This window comes from Clinocottus analis, unplaced genomic scaffold (assembly GCF_023055335.1).
Source record: "Clinocottus analis isolate CAN_PGR_092001 unplaced genomic scaffold, fCliAna1.0.p SCAF_3, whole genome shotgun sequence".
In the NCBI taxonomy this organism is placed as follows: domain Eukaryota; kingdom Metazoa; phylum Chordata; class Actinopteri; order Perciformes; family Cottidae; genus Clinocottus; species Clinocottus analis.
Genome location: NW_027176042.1, coordinates 3,696,201 through 3,716,652, shown reverse-complemented (window position 1 = coordinate 3,716,652; position 20,452 = coordinate 3,696,201). Strand labels below are relative to the sequence as shown.

Below are 20,452 nucleotides of genomic sequence, written 5' to 3'. Positions count from 1 at the left end.
TTATAGTATTTTAGATACTTCTTTAGGTTTATTGTTTCTCAGATCAGGGGTGAGATGAATCTGCTTACAGTGGGCCTTTGAGCCTGCAGACTGCGCTTCAGCAATGAAGATACAATCTAACATGGGTGGGGCCGGAGGGTCCACATCTGTTGAGGCAAAATTGAACTATATCAAAATCTGATGGAACTTTGTTGTAATGATTAAGTTGATAGTTACTGACCCCTGTAGTGCTTTCAGCCTCAGATGTCGATACATTTTTAAATGTCTTACAGCTGTCATGTTCACAGAACAGAAGACAACAGATGGAACATGAAACATTTCACTTCTGGACGATAGGTCAGCAGGCAAAATGTCCACCACACCGTCACAGAGGCTCAAGCTTAGCCTACATGACCGACACATTAAGAATCCAATGAAGCACGTGCTCTCATAGACATTGACCCTTTCTTCCTCTTTTAGCGGGGAACATGTGGGAGCTCTCCGTGGTGATGACATAACATCAAATGGATGGGTAATCCCAGATTACACACTACACAGCAGACCTACAAAGGATTGAGAAAGTGCTCATCATCAGGGCAAAAGCTGCTATTCACACACTCACACACAGGGTTTGGTGGTAAATGCTTTGCAGGGTGGACACACGCACACACACACACACACACACACACACACACACACACACACACACACACACACACACACATACATACATACATCATGTTGTGGCCTTAATCAAATCCTAAAATAAAGCGGAAAAAAGCATGCTTTTAAAACTTTTGTGTAAAACAAAATATCCACACTTGTCTTAAATCCTCTTCTCAGAGCAATGACATAGTGATTGAGAGTGTAGGGGCGCTGAATAAAGACAGCTTTAAAACAGGCCACCCACTCTTTAATGGCACAGGATCAGCTGCTGGCAAGTCACTGTCAAAAGTTGAACTGCGACCAACTTCCTCTCTGAGAAACAAGGTGTTTTGTGCCAAAAGAGACTGTCCTTCTCCCATTCAGTGGCATTAATTTAATATTCTGTGATAGTTTTTTTTGAGCTACTTAATGCCATACTGTAGACAAAGTGTGGAGTTTTCCATTTAGATAGATTTCAATAATCTAGCGTTGGCAGATCAGGGATTAGTCCGAGGAAATGAAGGCACAGACAGCTTGTAAATCTGCCTGTGTGCTCTCTACACTCCTGACCATCCGGCTTCATGCTATTTGGTTCAGTTAATCCCAAGCAGTTTCAACAGATGTATTTCTACAGAAACAATGCACATTGGCCATACGTGTATTGGAGTATGTGACTGTATGTCTAAGCATCCTGGGCGGCTTGTTGTGTTGATGCAATGTTGGTGTTGGTAGATTTTGGATTAAGAGCTTTTGGTAGAAGTAAAACTCTGTTGCATCAGAAGAGAGCCTCACTGTAAATCTGCTGTACCAAGTAGACACAAAGAGCGATGTTGTTTTATCAATAAATAGCAAACCATGTGGAGGCTGATTTTCTTCTCAACTCCAAAAGGTTTGAGTTTTTCAAAATTTCAAGGTCCAGTGTGAAGGATTCAGGGGCATCTGGTGGTGAGGCTGCAGATTTCAAGCAACTGAAACTTTTCCTGTATAATGTGTAGGGACATTTATTATGAGTGTTTTATTCTTAAATGTGTAGCTAAACTCTGAAAGCAGAGTACAATTATCTTGACCTAGTCTGATCGGCGCCGTCCGGATGAAACAATAACAGGTTGATCTTGGTATTGTTTTGGATTCTTTTCTTTTGTTTTCTTTCTGTGCCTCTCACTCTTTGCTCTCAGGGCCGCAACCAAACAACATCCATCAGACAGACATCAAGGCTTGTCTGGCAAGGGAGAGGGGGAGGAAGGGGAAACGTTTCAATAATCATTGTTGATGTATAAAACTTGTGTTGAACTAGTTTTTCTTGTCAGACCTCCGAGCCATCCGTGAGGGGCTCTGTCCATTCAATTGAATCATTTTAAGTTTCTGGTCAATAAATGCTTAAAGACATTTAAGGTTTCACATCACATTTCCACTGAAGGAGATTCATAAGGTGTATTACTTTCCATCACAAAAATTACAGTGGCTGACGCAAAAAAAACATGAACATGTTCATGTTTTTCGTTTTGTCCTTTTTTTAGGCTAGTGGAGAAACATGGCGGGCTTCTGTATGTAGATATAAACAGTTCATTATGAGGTAATGAAAACACACCAATTCTTATTTTCAGGTGATTATACACTAAATAAAACATGCATAATAATATCATATTCCATCCCTGCCAGTAGATCGACTAAATCCTGCACACTGTAGTTTTGGGCCCGAGAACAGTTGCTTTTAGCGACAAATGACATGCAAATGAATATTACAGAATATGTAGTAGTAATGCTGAATGTGACGTTCTGGTACGGGAACCCATCCGGTCCTGCTGTCTGTGTGACGCCACTGATGATGGAAAGCTTGTGGGGAACGTTGTGGTGGGCTGGCTAAAAGTCTGTGGACTCGTCATGCTAATTGGCCTGTGGCCCTGCACACGGCAGTGATGAGTATCATATTAGAGTCTCAATAGATCGGATCGGTGTGATGACTCACCCACAGCCTAATTACACCTTCTAAAAGTGGATGTGTCAAAGGACCTCCTTACACTGAAGCATGTGCACTTTCGTGTGTGCCACGTGTATGTGTGTGCCCCGTGTGTGTGTGTGCCATGTGTGTGTGCGCATAGCCATGTGGGTGTGTTTGCATGTGATCGCAACTGACAAGGCTTTTATCATAATGAGCTGTCTACATGCTGTCCTCTTGAATTATGCAGACCCCTATTGATCTGTTTCTACAACACACACACACGCGCGTGCGTACGCACACACAAAAATAGCCTGTAGACCTTTGATGGCATAATTCTAAATGGTTTTCCTTTCTTTAACCAACTGGTTTTATTGGTATGTACACTGTTGGGTAAAGCAGTTAAAACTAGTTAAATTTTAAAGTGATGCAACAGGAGCTGGTATATTCTTTCAAAACTGGCGCCTACATGACCCACAATGCAACTCGACTACTGATCAAGATTAGTTGTAGATTCAGGTGAGTTAAGCCACACCCACAGATTTTCAAACTTGTAGTCTTCGGCCCCCAAACTCTAAAGTAAAATCTGTTTTTTGGGGGGAAAAAAGCACAAAAGCAGAATGAGATGCAACAGAAGAAGAGAAGTCGAGCAGCAGAAGAGGAGAGAAAAGAGTCCCTGATGCGCTGCACAAAACAAGCAGACAGATGGCCTGATTGTGTTCCGGCTTTAAGTGTCTCACCTGGGCATACTAATCCCCCCGCCAGCAGGAATAAAAAACAAAGGAGAAAGAGAACGCATTTCGCTACAGATGTTTACTTGTCCAATAAAGAACAAGCGTAACGCTCTGACTACTGAGAAAGTTGTATGTTTGCTTGGGGCCCCCCTGGGTACAGCGCAACAAGCTGTAAAGCCCACACTGATTTATTATCTGACATGAAATTGAAATAAAGGCCCATGGAATTTAAAGTGGGATTTTTATCAGAGGTGTGATGGTGAAATGATCTGGTTTCGTCAGAATGAGAAGCCTGTTTGAACTCAGCTGCAGTCCGAAATGATTTATGATATTATCCTGTGATTTACCAACACTTCTGGGTGTCCTGCAACAGGACAAACAAATCTGTGTTTCACTCAGATTATTTTACCAAACCCAAAGGATTATTTCTGAGTACAGTATAATTGAAACGTTACATAACGTGGGCTAGCAGCATCCGAATGTTTGTATTAAATGTGTTGCATTCTTTTGCTGAGATGTTTTACTTTTTTAGCTGGAAAAAGACACATTGGCACAAGATTAAGTATATGACCTCTAATTATGACAAATTGCACGAGAAGCCCAGCTAATTCCAGGCTGACCCACTAATCCTACTTCTGTTTAATAATGGACTTCTCTTCCTTGTGGCTCTTTGCCCAGAGCCCTCTGACTTTAACACCGTTCTACATTATAATCTTGTGGTGGTCTTTATTAGTTTATCTGTCTGTCTTTTATGCTGTTTATATACTCGATTGTTTTCTATGTCCCCAAAAATGAGGAGAGGATCTGGTCCGTGCTGCTTTTTTTAAGGTTGAAAGGAGAAATAAAATCTGTTGTCTTAATTCAGACTAAGGAGTCTACCTGTTGTTTTTCTCTTTAGTGTAAGTTTTAAATATGTCCAACACATTGCGTGATTGGTTGATGCCTTAATTCAAAATGCCAAAGCTCAGAAAAATCAAGTTTCCTCAGGAAGAAGAGAACTGAAAAGTTCATCAAATCTGCTGTTTGTGTCAATGTAAAGGTACTCAATACAAATAATTATGATGTATATGACAAAATAGCGTGTTGTTTGGAAGATTAAATAAATAGTCTACATTAAAAAAAACGCATGGTAAAGCCTATTTCATATACTCCTTCGTGATTTGAATAGAGAAAATAAAAAATAAATGCCTCATCTACTGTACCTAACCTCAAAAAAATTTTTTGTTGTGATTTGGTTTCAATTGTGTTACTTTTAAACCAAACCAACTAGTTATATGGCTTAAACCTAACCAAGTTGTATAGCTTAAACCTAACCAAGTAGTTTTGTTTCACGCTTACCACATAAATCACACTGTATAGAACTGTGACTGGAATGTATTTCCCTTGAAGATGTAGTTTAATTGTAATTGTTAACTTTATTCATCCAGACATTTTCGTCTGCGTAGTCCGTGGAGGCTTCCCTCTCCGCCGCAACATTTTCCAGTTCATTCTGGGGGCCAGCTCCAAGGCCAGCTGGGAGATATAATCCTGTGTTAACAGCATGTTCTGGTTCTTCCCCAGGGTCTCCTAACCGTGCCAGGGAAAGCTCCAGTGAGGTGTCCAGGAGGCATCCAAATTAGATGCTCAGCTGACTCCTTTCGACACAAAGGAGTAGCGCCTCAACTCTAAGTTCCCTCCTGATGTCCGAGCTTCTTACCCATAGCTGTGAGGCTGAGCCCGGCCACCCGATGGAGGAAACTCATTTCGGCCTCTTGTATCCGCGTGTCTGTTTTTTTTGGTCACGACCCGGCCGCACCGATCCGCCTGTCGATCTAACGCTCTATCTTACCCTCACTCATGAACAAGACCCTGAGATGCTTTAGCTCCTTCGCTTGCGGCACTGCGGCCCCCAGGGAGCAATCCATCTGTTTCTGGCAGAGCACCATGGCCTCAGATTTGGAAGGTGTTGATGACTCTAATCCCCACTGCTTCACACTCGGCTGGGTCTAACCCTAACCCTAACCCTAACCCTGGGACAGACCCGTTTGAAAGCCTTCTCCAAGTCCATTACCACTGTTGGAATAGCTGAAGTGTAGTTCTTCCTTGCCTTCAACAACGCCGCTGTCACATCCCGGGATGAAGGATGACCAACAGATTTATTTTTCGTCAAAATCCTAAACTCAGATAGATGGAGATGATATTTTAAATCTTTACATTTTTCACAAAATATATTTGAATGCTCATATTTTCACTGCTGGACTTTTATTTGCATCAGAGTATGCTCAACCTGTGATGTTTCTACTTTTAGCAACGTGGCAACGGTATGTGTTGGGACACAGACGCTCCAAAGCAACTCTACCTGCAACTAATGCGTGAGGCCCGAAAACATCAAGCCTTCATAAGACAGGTCTGAACATTAAAGAAACCTTCCCAAACAGGGAACAGCCATGGCTTTATCTCTTCTCAGCCCACAGAATCTCAAGCCCGGTGCAGTACCACCCACTACCCAGCTGACTGGCAAATGTGTTTCGAGAAGGCGGATGAGCTCCAAAGTCTGATCTAAACACAGAATGTCAAACGAGACGCTCATTCTCCGTCTACCTCTACGTCTCCTCCCCTTGAAACACAGACTGATTGTAGCATTGTGTCTGAGCCGTGATGCTGATGGCTCCTTTTGAATGGCTTGCATTCCACAGCCGTTTAAGCGTTCTCTGCACTGGAGCAGTTGCTTGACCTGGTGACAGAAATGGTTTGTTCCTACCATCGTCTCTTCTCTTCTGAGATTCGCTCAGTTTCCTGTTTTGCTAGTGATGAATGAACAAAGGATGAATGAAAGCTTCTAGTCTGTGTATCATCCATTCTACCTGAGTTTTTGCATCTATGAGTCAGCTTTAGCGTCTCATCCGAGTGGGAGCTAAATTATTAATTATAATAATAAAAAACCCTAGAGGAATGGAACGTGTTAGATCACACGATAAGAGGTTTATAATTGGGAACTCAAAAATCATAAGAGAAATTGGTTTAGTAATTTGTTGAGTGTGGAGGCTACAGTTTTAAAAGCCTTACATTTCCTTTAATGAGTGTAGTCTATACTATACGGGCACATACACACCACTACAGTGTACATTTTACATGTTAGTGAGGGCACATATAGTTCATATTTCTGTTAATGCATTAAAAGAGTTAATGTAAGGAGCATTTTAATGTTGGAGCTGCTCAAGGTGAAGCTAGTTTCCGGTACTTTATATACTGTTGGGTATTTTTTTATCTTTTAAAAGACATCATATGTCCGAGATGTCAATATAAGCGATATTTAAATGCCGTAAAGTGCAGTACAAAATTACAAGTCATTTTAAATAGTAGTATAAAGTAGCAGAACATGGGAATACCTCAACATTTTCTTTAACTCCAGTTGAGTTAATGCACTCAATTATTTTCTACCAGTGCACTTGATGTTGAAATATGAAATTCCATTATTTTTTTTGTCACTGAGGTAGAATATAGCCTGTTGTTGTTTTTGAGGAGACGAGATTGCCAAAGGATGAAGTCAACAAATATGCTCGGAAGTCAGCTAAAGAGCTGTTCCATGTGACGATGAAGTGAAAAGGCTTTCACTGCACATGTCTTTCATCATGCACTCCCCAGAGTGGAGGAGTATCTCATTGGGACAATGAAGTAGATACATGGTAACATGATGACGCGACAACAACATGTTGACACAGCGAGAAATAACAAGAACTTTAGTGAGCGATGTGGGGGGGATCTGCTCTCAGCCTGCACCCTTTGTGTGAAATATGGAGTAAACATGAGGAAGGTTTTACCGCATAATATACACTGTAAATCTGAAGCATTGTGCACTGCACATTAGCTGTGTATAGGCTGGATGTGTATGTGTGTGTTCATTCCAAAATGCACTAACACCAGCGACTACTACATATTTAAAACACAGCAGGAAATGGAATACAGAATACACTACGTGTACCAGTACAAAGGGTTGTCCTAGCAGGGAGCTTAAAGGCTGCAGAAACACTAGAATTGCAATATGACTAAGTTATTAGTTATGGTATATAAACGTTTCAGCTAAGCACAGAAACTCAAGTGTCCTGTTGTTACTACAGTTGTTTGAACTAACCACAGACACTCCATTGTCCTGCTGTTATTACAGAAATGTGCAAACACCCCTCTACTTGCCCATAGCATGTCCTAGCTTCCACATTTAGCCAGTGTAGGCCTAGGGTTTATGGGAAATGTGGTTCATTGAAAGCCACTAATAACATAAAAAATAAATAAACAACAAATATGTTTTAAAAAAAATAGTATAGTTTGTTTTTAAAAAAAAAACTTCCATCCTACATAAAGCAGCAGAACGTTATGATGAGAATGATGGGCTCTGTTCCAACACTGAATCTGCAATTATTAGCTTAGCTACGAATGCCAATCAGGCTTTGAATGAGGTTTTCTTACTTTTAAAACAAACCCTAGAAGTTCTGATCCCACTACAGCGGTCTATTACATCAGTTACATCAGAGTACTGCTACCACGGTAAAGAGAAAGTCACGAGCTGGCGCTTCATAAATTACCCCAAAAGGTACGCAGTCTGTTGTTGAGAGTACAACAGTAGATACTTAATCATGGCCTGCAATATTCATTTAATATTTTACGTGACCAGGACATATTGTGCAATTATTATATTACAGAAATGCTGCTTTCATTCTTTCTTTCACTTTCTGATACACAGCGACAGGAGCAAGTTGTGCCTCCTCTCAGACTACAGCCGTGCAGTCGCCATGGTTACATTCTCCCATTCACTGTCACAGAGAGGGATCGCGGTGAGCAGAGTGAACATTCCTTTGCTCAAGCTGATTAATGGTTAAGATCCATCCGGATGTTTTTACAGAATTTCAAGAAGAAAACAAAAAAGCGTGTGGATGATATTATGACGTTCATGATAATTCACGTAGTCATTTGAGGAAAGTCATGATTATTTTTGTCTCTCCAGTGCAGCCGAAACTTGACTGGCATAAAAGTCCCATCTGGGTACGTACATCAGAATATATTCACTGAACCAGAATTTGCTATATCAGCCAAGTATGTGAACAACTAAAAGGAATTGGACTTTGGTTTGTCGTTGCTCTCAATGTACTTACCCAGGAATCAGACATACGGATAAAACCATGACATAGATATAAAGGAATAACTCTATATAATGTATACAGAGTACTTCCAAAGACATTTGACAGTGATGACATGTTGAGTGTGTAAAAAGTGTTAAGTGTGTTGCACTTTTCACATGTTGCTTTTTTGGGAAATCCAACTTTTCAGCTCTGCCACACATGCAATATTTCAAGTTTGTTTTTGATTTTCCACTGTTTCCACTCTGTTAACTTTTTTCTAATGCAAATTAAAAATATAAATCAAAATATCAACTAGATTTTATTTGTGTATCGTTGAATCACAACAGAAGTGATCTCATGACACTTCCTATAAATCAGGGCGACACCAAACTGGATTGAAATTTGCTCAGTTCATGTTTTGTGCCATAGCTTTTTTTTATAGAACCCATTAACTGCAGTAAAACAAGGCTACTTGGACAAAGTACAACTGTCTTTTGCAACTAACACACCTGACAGGTCAACTTTATGGTTTTTGTTGTAATAAATACATTCAACATTGTTAGCATTTTAAGTGTGTTTCCCGAGCCAGGTGATGACACTGTTAGGTCGGCTGTATTGTTCCTTCTGTGTGACAGATTCACAGCATCACATGCTTGGATGTCTTTCCGTCGAAAACACTGTTCCCTCCATTGCATCAGAACGGTGTGCTGCCTCTGATAGAGACACAGATAGATCTAATGGCTGCTCGGTCGATGAAGAATCACATGTCAGGCTGACATCTCAGCCTGCGTGATAAATACCAGCTCCTCCCCTCACTGACTGAGCTGTCTGTGCTGTGCTCTGGTGTAGAAGCCCAAAGAATGTTCCATTAACGTTGTATTGTATTACTTCACGCTTTAGAAGGCACAATCACATGCTGTTACGCGGCATGTTGTGTTTTCTCTCTGCTCTCTCTCTCTCTCTCTCTCTCTCTCTCTCTCTCTCTCTGCTCTGTATCCCAAGTGCCCCTTCAGGTGCCACCCTTTTCCCTGCCGAGCAGCTGCAGCGTGTGAGCGTACGCGACTGGGCTCAATTGCAGATTAATGCCAAGGTGGTTAAGAGGCCGGGAGATTCAGACAAGTAGCAGCGTTCAAGCTGTTTGTTGTTAGATGTGTTGATTTCCTCTGCTCAAGCCGTGTGTGCGAGTGTTGGTAGCCTGACCCTTTGGTTTGTTTACTATTAAGCATCTCAGTTGATTGTTAAAAAATCCCCATTTAGTTTGCCCATGACTCTTTGTCACTTTACACTGTTACCCCCCTCATCCCATGGATTTAATCGGGGAACATAACACAAACACATGCTGATAGAAATAATGAATCACAAAGCAAACCAGGGCTCCTGTTAAGTCAGATTATAATTTGTGGAAACCATCTTCGCTAGTTGGATAATGTGTACAGTAGATCACTTCCATGTCTGTATGTTGGGGCTGGAGCAAAAAGACCATTAGCTTAGTTTTAGCATAAAGGCGGGAGATATAGGGTGGAATCTGGCTGATCCAAGTAAAAAATGTAATTATCTGGAACTTGTCAGGAAAATTAACTTACTTTAAGTTGCATATGTAACTTTAACTTATGTATGTAACTTTAATCTACTAATGTACCTTTAATTTACACACATAACTTTAATTTGCTTACTAAATTAGGCCGACTAAATGTTTAGCGTTATACAACAATGCATTTTAGAATGAAGAAGAATTCAATAAGAACTAACAAAATGTTTACGGCAACAAGCATGAACAAGGATTCACAAAAAATCAAAATCCTAGTCACCACAGGAAGCATGTATGGATGGACAACATACTACAGCTGTGAGCATGCAGTAGCAATGACTATAGCCCATTTAGAAAGTGACACGCTGTGGTTTCTGAACTATGAAGGGCACTGTTTTGTTGTCTGTGACATAAGAACTGTTTATACACGCCTCTGCTGACTGACAAAGAATCATTCATAAATAAAAGATTTCCTCCGCAAGAGCTGCTTCTTCATACCTGTAAGTCAATATCATCTAGTACCAAATATTACATTTACTTTGATTGCAACACTGTGATCACTCCAGTTCTACTTGAATGACATCTTTCGAATTTGTTTTGTAGCTTTCGCTTTTAAAGATTTGTTCCTGATGTTTCAATCTGAAGACAGACCCTTTACTGGAAGATTATCCACGCCTTTAAGTTATACAAATACATCCACTGTTCACTTGTAAAAACTAACTTTATTATTTATTCAGCTTCACTTGAACAGCATAATCAATACTTGGTTGTATGGGTGAACTCAAACTGAGGGTTGAATTAGTTCAGACAGAATGACACACATGTATAAACATTGATGCTTTTCTTTTATTTCAATAAATGGCTGCCACAGTGATAAAGAACCTGTGGGTGTTAACAGAGATTATTATGACCCGATTAGAGAACCTATATGCGTGACACTTCCTAAATCAAGTGACTGCTGGATCAATACTCACGTCGTCCCGTCTCAAAGGGCAGATAGTTTAAAGAGTGCGGTTCAGTGGTGAGCGGAGTCGTCCTTCAATCAGAGGATCAGCGGTTAGATCCCTGGCTCTGCTATGCCATGTCAATGTGCCCTTGGGCAAAACACTTAACCCCCAAATTGCTCCTGTGTGTGTGTGTGTGTGTGTGTGTGTGTGTGTGTGTGTATGTTTGTGTGTCAAGTAGTGTAAAAGCGCTCTACAGCTCCATTTATATATTATTTATTTATTTTAAAGTGCAGCATTGGGGAATGGAACGCTTAAGCCTCGGTTACCTGCATAGTGGCCACATGGCCGCTATGCAGGTGTTTTATAATTAGAAGTTATAGCTATTGTATTTTATAATGTAATTGTTTTTCACAAATACACTACATGTATTATAATTATTTTTCCCTATTAGCTTATGCTCTCATGTCCAGCTGCCTTCATCAGTTCAGGCCTCTTGTATGGCTTCTTGGGACCTGGTTAACAGCATTTTCTATCCAATCACACTTCACCTGCCTTCCTCTATGCAAGAGGAGCCTGATTAAAATGCATGAAAGAGCCTTCTAGAGTGTCTGGACGTGTGATTGGTCACAAAGCCCACGTGACCATTAACATGCGCTGTGATTGGTCAGTGAAGCTAGAACGTCGAACTTCAAACCGATAATCTCAGGATTTACTGATGACCCCTTTTCAACAGAGGGTTATGTGCGTCTGGTGAATAAAATGCTGATTGTGTTACTGTTTTTTTACATTTGCTGCCGCCGACGCAGCTGTGCTGCAATCACTTGTTTGTGCACTGTGCAGGGTTCTAGTGCAGGAGGGGGGGGGGGGCAGTCGAATGAGAGGCGCTGCGTAAGTGAGCGGTGCGTTTTAACTAAGTGTGGTTGTTGTTGATGCGGGAAAAATCCCTGGTGGGCTGACAGGGCTGGGCTGGTCAGGTGGGCTGGTCAGGACGCACACCATCGCCGAGGCGAGGTTGGAGGCGCTGCGTAATTGTGCGTTGCTCAGCGTGTGGCGGAGTGGGTGGTGGACTGTATGAACGCACCGTGTATTGAGTGGGTCGGTCTGTGACAGTAACTCCCGGGACACCCTTTCCCCCCAGTCCGGCCGTGATGTGGACCATACGGCACCTGTCTGTGCACATCCAACATTTTCTAACTACACGGACGCTGATGGCAGCAGAATATGGAGAACTTTGAGTAACTTTGAGAATGTTAGTTTGCCGTGATGAGTAGCCCAAGTTGAGCATAAAAGACCCAAACGTTTTATTCATCATGATTCTACGTCAGCTCATCTCTTGTACTCTGAAAAATGCTTCCAGTACACATTGGTACCTTTGTCTAAACGTAGTAGAGCCATGTTGCAGTCAGAGCTCAATGTATGCCGCATCCAGTGGCCACAGTGGCCATGTTTCAGATATCTCGTGGGTATCTGGAGTAACCCTCAACTGTAAACCAAAGTACCTTTCTTACAACTTGCTGGTACTATATATTAGACTGAGCCGCACCCAAACTTGTTTGAATACTGCACGGAAATACTGGCTGAAGGGGTAAATGGGTGTCGACGCTGAGTGAGGTCTGCAGCTGCTGCTGCATGCTGCTTTCACTAAATGCACCTGGTGAACCATAGACTCAGACCCTGTACTGTCATTGAAGGTAATTCCGGTACAGATACATCCATCATGTACTACTTTCATTATGTGTACAGATTGTAAAGCCCCCCCACCTTCCGTTCTCTACAATGACTGGCTTTTGACCCTCTGACATAATCAGAAGACATTTTGTACAAACTAGTTCACATCAAGCACACTGGTGCCTTCAGAGCCTCGTTGTGGTGAAAGGACCGTGACACCGGTACAGACACAAGGGGTCTGCAGAGCCCCAGTTCAGAAACAGACCTACAACAAAGTCACATAGTGTATCTTAAAAATGTTATGTTTTATGTTGTTGTTTAGATTTTTTTTAACCAAACCAATTATTGGTCTCAAAAGTACCTCAGGGTGTGGGGATGTCCCTGAAGATAAACATCACAGCTGACAGACTGTGTGAAGAAACATAAGCCAGGATCAGTTTCTCCTGTGCAACAGATTGTTCTCATAAGAGCTGAGCAAAAAGGGAGTGAAGGGGGGGGGGGGGGGGGGGCTCTATGCCCAGAGGCTGTTCACATACGCAAGGACTACTACAACGGGTGGGAACCTCACACACATATCATCCTTCAGCCGCTCCTTTATGTTGCAAACCCTGTCCCTCTCTCTTTTCGATTTAGCACATTTCGTTGCGAAAAGAAACATATTTTTTAATCTAAAGAGAAACAGTGGAAATGTGCTGCCGATGCCTAATGTGCAGTGAGGTAGTGTAACTATCCTCTCAGACTGCACTTCGCATCGCAGTCCACAAATAAAAGTGTAGCGGTTCGGATCCTCCTGTGCTGTTTGACGGACTGAATGTGTGAGGAATCCTCTCTGAGGTGAACTGAGTTCTAAGTCTGCATTCTTCAATATTTGAATCGAGCGACACGCCGCGACTGTGGAAGCAACAGTTGGTGTGATGTGAATTTAAAACACAGCTCGGAAGTTCCTCGTTCGCCAGACGGGTCTTACCTTCTGCTGCCTCCTGGCCATGTCAGTAGGTTGCTTTGCGTTGAACGGATAGGCGATGCAGCGCATCACAAACACATACAGCTGGAGTCTCTTCTTCCTCTCCTCCTCCTCTCTCTGCATCTTCTCCAAGTCCTCTTTCTCCTTGTCGCTGCCCACCGAGGGGCTGGGGCTGGAGGGTCGGCCGCCGCTGCCGCCGCCGCTGCCGCCGCCGCCGCCGCCGCTCCCTCGGCCCCGGGGCTGGAGCCCCCCGTCGCCGTGGCCGTCGGAGGCTCGGCCCGGGGACAGCCGGGCTCCTCCGAGGCTCTTCGGGGCCGCCACCTCTTTGCGCTCCACCTCCAGGATCTCATCTCCTTCCTCCTCGCTGGAAGACGGGTCCAACATGCTGGCCGAGGCTTGAATGGAGAATAAAGGCTACCTGCTGCTGCAAAGATAAAACTGCAAAAGTGGAAAGAGAAAAAAAAAAGAGATGCCGATCAGCTTCAGAGTCCGCCACAGAGGGAGAGACCTGGGTGAAGCAGCTGTGGAGACGCAAACCTGACTGATGAGCAGCTCTGAAGAATATTTTTTTAAACTGCCGTCAGACGAAAAAAAAAAAACCCGAAAGTGTTGTAGAGTCTGGTTGGTTTCCAAGCCTTTCAAGTCTAGCAGTCAGTGACACATAGGAGGGGTTTATCATGAGAGACGATATTAAGGGGGAGGGGTCGCAGGGAGGGACAACCGGAGGAAACGCTGTTTTAGTGCTCTGCCCACTGGGGAGAGGAAGAGGCTGGGCTCGGAGCTGACCGTGGTGCTGAAACCCGATCCTCGGCTGCTCTGGGACCAGTTTGATCAGGCTAAGAGCACAACAGATGAACGGCCACCTGATGATCCATCTGAGTCAAAAGACGGCATGGTTACAGCAGCAGACCGGAATCAAAGCGGCAGGGCTTTCACAATAAAAGCTTCACCGCTGATTTATTTTTAAATACATGATCAAATGAATAAAGACTAAATGGTTGATTTAACCATTTAATATACATCTGGAATTTTGCCTGCATGTCTTATTTATATGTAATACCAGGGATATAAGCTACACCAGACACAATCACCTGAATTGTTGATATTTGCAACAACAAAAAAAACAAGCAAAAAAGTGCAATAAAAATAAATGACAAAATGAAAAAGGCTTCCAAATATATATGTAATGAGGAAAGTCTAATATGTTGAAAGACTCCATCTGATTCAACACAGGTATGTGTCCCAAATCCAGCCCCATATGATGAATTTTGTCAAGATATAGAGCTCCAATTATTTTAATTCTTACTATTCGTAGAGCTAGCTCGCAATCAACATAAGACCTGAATCCAACACACCAAACACTACAATGTCAGATATAATATGGAGGTAGTCAGTCACTCATCAGTCAGTTCGTTAGCTTGTGTCGTGGAAAAAGAAATGACCTTGAATATCGCACAGCTTTATAAAGACAGTTTACACGGGTTGAGGCTGTTATTGCACGGGTTGAGGCTGTTATTGGAATATTCTGCTTTTGCATTTACAAACAAAGTAGTATAGATCCATACATGTATCTTGCAAAGAGGGCGTTGTCTGTGTTTGTACAACCTAACATGAAACATAACTGTAGCATGCAAACACAAGTCCTTTATTCGTCAACAGGAGAAGATCATCAGCTGCTGCATAAACCACAAGTCTCACAATGCCAACCTTTACAGTTTTACTCAACAAACATATTTCCCAGTTGACCGACACACAAATATAATATACCCATTACAATAAAACATTCATTCCTCCCTTTTGATCATACTTAAACACCTTTCAATTCGAACAAAATAATTCAAATGGATTGAAGTTGTATTGTCATCAATGAAATCCAATAAACGTTGTTTGGAGTTTAAATGTTTTCCGCCTGAAGTCCTTCACGACCACAAAATTCACCTGGTCACAGTGAATGGAGTGGCCCAGAGGCTGCTTCTACCTGTTGCTGCTGTAGGCACAAGAGAGATTAATGCAGTAGCTCAACATTACATGTGCATATATTCTTGCAAACAAGATTTAAAATGGGGTCAAACCTGTGCATGTTCTCTTTCTCATACATTAAAACAATGGGCAGAGCCTTGGTCCAGGGAAGACTTGTCTCTGCACAATATTTGGCCAAATTTGCTTTTAGGGTTCAATTCTCCTTGAGTGAACCAAATTGTTATCATTTCAACCATACATCCCCTTTGTCGCATGGTCTTTTACCCGTGCGACAACTTAGCATTGTGAGGAAGGGGATATTTAGGGAGACAAGGTAAGGTTAAAAATCATGAACAGCACCAAATGCATACTCGCAACACAAATGCGAGTCAATGTAAATTGCTCTTTTGCTTTCCATGCTTCTGTTAGAGCAACCAATGTGGCTGCCTGTGCAGAGAAATGCTGAGGAAGAGAACCAGAAACAAGGTTAATCTGAATCTGCAAAACGAACACGATTAGTACCTGTGGATGGGTCACGTGATGCTGACCCATCCACATAGAGAATGGGATCGAGTTTCGAACGAGGTCCGGATAAGGAGTGCACAGAACTTGGAGTTTAGACGAATAGTTCTGCTTCTCTCTATCCTCAGTTTCTGGAAGAAGAAATACAAGGTTAAGATCATTGCAGCAGTTAATGGTTACATTTGGTATGTCGAGTGAGATGATGTAATAATAGAGCCATCTTGCGGCCGTTAAGTGTGACATTTTCTGTTTAAAGAAAATAAGCGACACTGCATGAGACACAAAAAAATTTACAGGTTCAGGCGTCAGCAAAAAATGAGACAGCATGTGGCTTGTCATCATCAAAGAAATACAGAGCATAAGGCAGATGTCCAAGTATGGTTTCTTGTAAAAAAACCTGTGTGCACAGACTACATCACATGAAGATCACCTTTTTCTGTCCAATCTATGATAGACTAGCATTTAAGTACAAAAGGTCCCAACTGTTCTGTTTTTTGGGGAGTTTTTCCTGAGGTCCCGGTACAGGGATGTCATATGTGTACAGATCGTAAAGCCCTCTGAGGCAAATTTGTAATTTGTGATTCTGGGCTATACAAAATAAACTGTCCAACATTCAAACAAAGAGATGTGTGGGTGGGAGGAGTCCACTTTAAACAGCTGTTTTTGAGTGTCTGTACATCTATGATTAGACCAAAACACAGTAGAACACTGGAAAATATCATTCAAATAATGGAAAACGCCTTTTTAAATATATTTAGCCTTGAGATGTGTGCCACTGATACACATACAATGGTGGGAACGGCCTATATTGGACCATGGTGATGGTGGTGGGAGTATGTAAACCTTCAGGTGTGGAAATCAAACTGAATCCTAATGTCAGCATCAATCTCTGCCTAATATGTTTAAAGGGCAAACGTCTGAGGACACAAATGCATGCGTGGTTCTCGCTGGAGGGAGCTCCTTATCTTTATGTGCACATGTGAGAGGAAACGTGAATTTTTCCTTTAATATCAACCCTGAGGCTCCTATAGAATAGATATATTGTCCACTAAGATTAGGGTGAGGCAAATCTGTGGTTCTCACCATACCAGTCTTTTTCTTTTTCTCAGCAGCTGGCTTCTGAGTGGGGTTGACGTGTCTGAGACGGGCTTCCTCATAGCCGACACAGTTTTACTGCAGCATAGATGGCATTTGGTTCTTGGAGGCCGCTTTGCTCATTGAAGAGCAGCCTGCATGGTGTAATATGAATATGAAGCTTTCAGCAGCACGTTGTCTGCAGGCTGTTGATTGGCTGGTGGTGAATACGGTGGAAGGCATGTGTCTGAGATCAGGATCCATCCTGTGCCAAAGGGATGGAGAAAAAGAGGATTTCCGAGCAGCTTTGTCTGCCCCTGTCATGGTTGTGTCGACTTCAGGCATAATTCTACACATTTTCTTCCTTTCTCAATTCAGCTTCATCTTTTCACATTTTCAAACATTCTTTGTGGCTTTCATCAATTTCCAACTTTCAAACCTTTTTATCTTCTTATTTCCTTCCATTTTCTAAATTATTTTCTTTTTGTCGTCAATGTGTGTTTCTAGATTTGTTTCATGGCCCAATTGGAATCAAAGCCGTCACCCATTGACACATTAATCCCTCCGGACTCTTCGTCTCTAAGGTCAAAGGACTGCGATTGCTTCTCTCACAAACATAGTGATTCATTAATTATGTTGTTGTGTTTAGCCTCTTCTTTATTTTTGTGCTCTTGTTATTTTTTATGTGTTTGTCATCCTGTATTGTATCTGTGTTGTTTGTGCCTCTTGTGGACTGTGCCTCCAGGTCATCATTGTAAATGAGAATTGGTTCTCAACTAATTTTATCAGGTTAAATAAAGATCAAATAAAAGTAAAAAAGTGAGGTCAAATGACTCTAATATGTAATGCCTACCTTTAAGGTATTTCATTTTTTCAACTACCACTAGACGTCGTCTGAGGACACAAATGCATGTGTGCCACTGATACACATACAATGTATATTTAAACCTTCAGGTGTAAAAAATCAAACCGACTCCTAATGTTAGCATCAATCTCTGCCAAATATGTTTGGGCAGACGTCTGAGGACACACATGCATGCGTGGTTCTCGCTGGATGGAGCTCCTTATCTTTATGTGCACATGTGAGTGGAACCGTGAATTTTGTCTTCAACATCAACCCTGAGGCTCCTATAGAACAGATACTATATTGTCCACTAAGTTTAGGGTGAGGCTAACCAGAGGACATGACTATATTGACCAAACACAAGAGTGTGTTGTACTGCACTGGTATGTATCTCTACTACGTAAAATCAATCAATACATCAATGCATTTCCAAAAGTTATATTTTACACTCAATGTCAGATCAAAGTAAATTCTGAATAAAATATAGATAAATACAGAATGTATTCATTAAATTGCTAATACACTTTTTTTTAAAAAGTGTGTTAGTTTTGTTGGCTTCCATTGTTGTAAATTTGAAACCCAGCTGTGGTCGTTTTATAGTGCTTACATCCTGATCGATGGCCAGGTGACCAGGTGAGCCAATCGGTCCATATATTATATTTTTGCAGTCAACCAAGATTTTTGGCTGATATAAAAACATACAAGTAGGCAACAGTTTTTTCCTTGAGGCGTAGAGGTGCAGAGTTGTGGAAACTATCGTCCCGTGTATGGTTGGATTGCTTCGAACGTTTAGTGAGCTGATCAGATTCTTACTAACACGCTACCATCGAGATGTGCTTTTAAAAGTTATTTTTCATTGTATTGTTCTAAAATAGTGAGGTCACAAGCAACATTACCTGTATTAGATTCTTGAGTCACCAAGACCTACTCACCACACAGGTGAGTAGGTCTTAGTGACTCAAGAATCTTCTGGACTGCCTCTAACTTCTCTCAGACTGAGGACCTACTTACACAGATAAAAATAGGTTATGAATGACTCTTAAGGCCCTGACTTACCAGATAAAATTTCAGGCCATCAGTGAACGTCTGTGGCCTTAATCATCCACATGATTGGCTGTTCAGTTTAAGCGAATCTGCACAAGAAGAGACATGGAAGTGAGGAAAGTACGCAAACAGATAAAGTCAAGGGGGCTCACACAGAAAGTATTATGGCATGAGAAAGCCAGAGCAGATGCATTACATTACATTTAAATGTACTTCATCTCAACTGATCGTTCAATACACTAATATTTTCACAACATGGTCATCTGGAATTAAGCTCACTGTTGAGCAACAGTGGTGTGAAAATGAATGGCAAACGCTGTTTTAAAAAAAAATGTATATCATAACAACGGCCGATGTAGCAACAGCCCTCGATCTTCCAGTTTCCCTTTTTGAATTAGGAATACCAACAACTGCTACCCGTAGGTAGTTTTCTCTCATGCAGGTGCAGACCATAAATGTTTGTTGACCATTGGTTGTAGTCTTTGTGTTCATGCATAACTTTTTGGTACAGAGACAAGCGACGCGAGACGGCCTTTCTAGGTGCTGATTCTCTGATAGCTGTGGAGTGCTAAAGTTAGGACCTTACTTTTCAGTCCATTGAAAGCTACAATTATGAACATATTACTTTTACACTTAGGTAGTGCTAACTTTGCTAACTTTGCTGTCTTTCAAAAGAAAGCTGAAGACCTACTTTTTCTCTCAGCAAGTGCCTCCATCTTTTTCTCTCTCTCTCTTTCTCAGTCTTTGGGTAGATGTTGTGCTTGGGGCATGGTATATATTTACATTTTTTCTAAATATAATATTTAAATATTGCTCATTGCTATACAAATAAAGTGACTTGATTTAGCATGTGTACATTAGCATTTGCTCAAAGCATGACTGTGCTAATTTTTCGTGCTACAAACAGACAAACATACAAACTTTGCTTGAGGAAGAAACCTAACTACATTTTATAATGATATATAAGGTCATAATCATATCATAATAATTCATGACTGCTGGTCAGTCACTACATTGTTTTGCAAGGATCATAGTGTATTATAATTCCAATGGCTGAAGTAATACATTATTATCTCTGTTATAATGCATTATAGTGTGATTGTTAGTTGAGAGAACAACACAAAACTTTTCAAATTTACGATATACTTAAAAACAGAACAGACAGAAGTTTGTTTAAATAGTTTTGTAGATTGTTATTTAAAATGGTTTGTGCTTGAATCAGCTAACATTGAAAGTAACTGGAACATATATGTGTGGAGCAATTACTTCACATGTTAATTAATGGACAGAACCATGTAAAAAACAGTTCACAGGCATTTTGCTGTTCAAAAGAATACTGAGGAATGGCAAATTTTGTAATAACCTGGTTGACCTGGTTTGTTGTCCGCAGGACAAGTGGTCACAGAGGAGAAGTTTCAGGAAGCCTTCACATGAACTTCATCTACTTGGACAAGGTTAGTGAAAAGTTTCAGCGACTAAAGAGACAAAGTCCTGTTGCTTTAAATGAAGGACTTG

General features: G+C 41.4%; 1 protein-coding gene across 5 annotated transcripts in view; it reads right to left on the bottom strand.

Moving 5' to 3' along the window:
* The window catches only part of cadpsa (Ca2+-dependent activator protein for secretion a), a 145,425-nt gene extending 131,005 nt beyond the window's left edge, over positions 1-14,420 (bottom strand). For 2 of the 5 annotated variants that reach the window (XM_068593404.1, XM_068593405.1), the window contains exon 1: positions 13,498-14,418. In XM_068593404.1, coding sequence (XP_068449505.1) covers positions 13,498-13,878 — 381 coding nt within the window. In that variant the 5' untranslated portion in view covers positions 13,879-14,418. Of the gene's footprint in view, positions 1-13,497 lie in introns of all 5 variants that reach the window. The other 3 variants (XM_068593400.1, XM_068593402.1, XM_068593401.1) reach the window with 3 other exon arrangements.
* Positions 14,421-20,452: the final 6,032 nt, after the last annotated feature.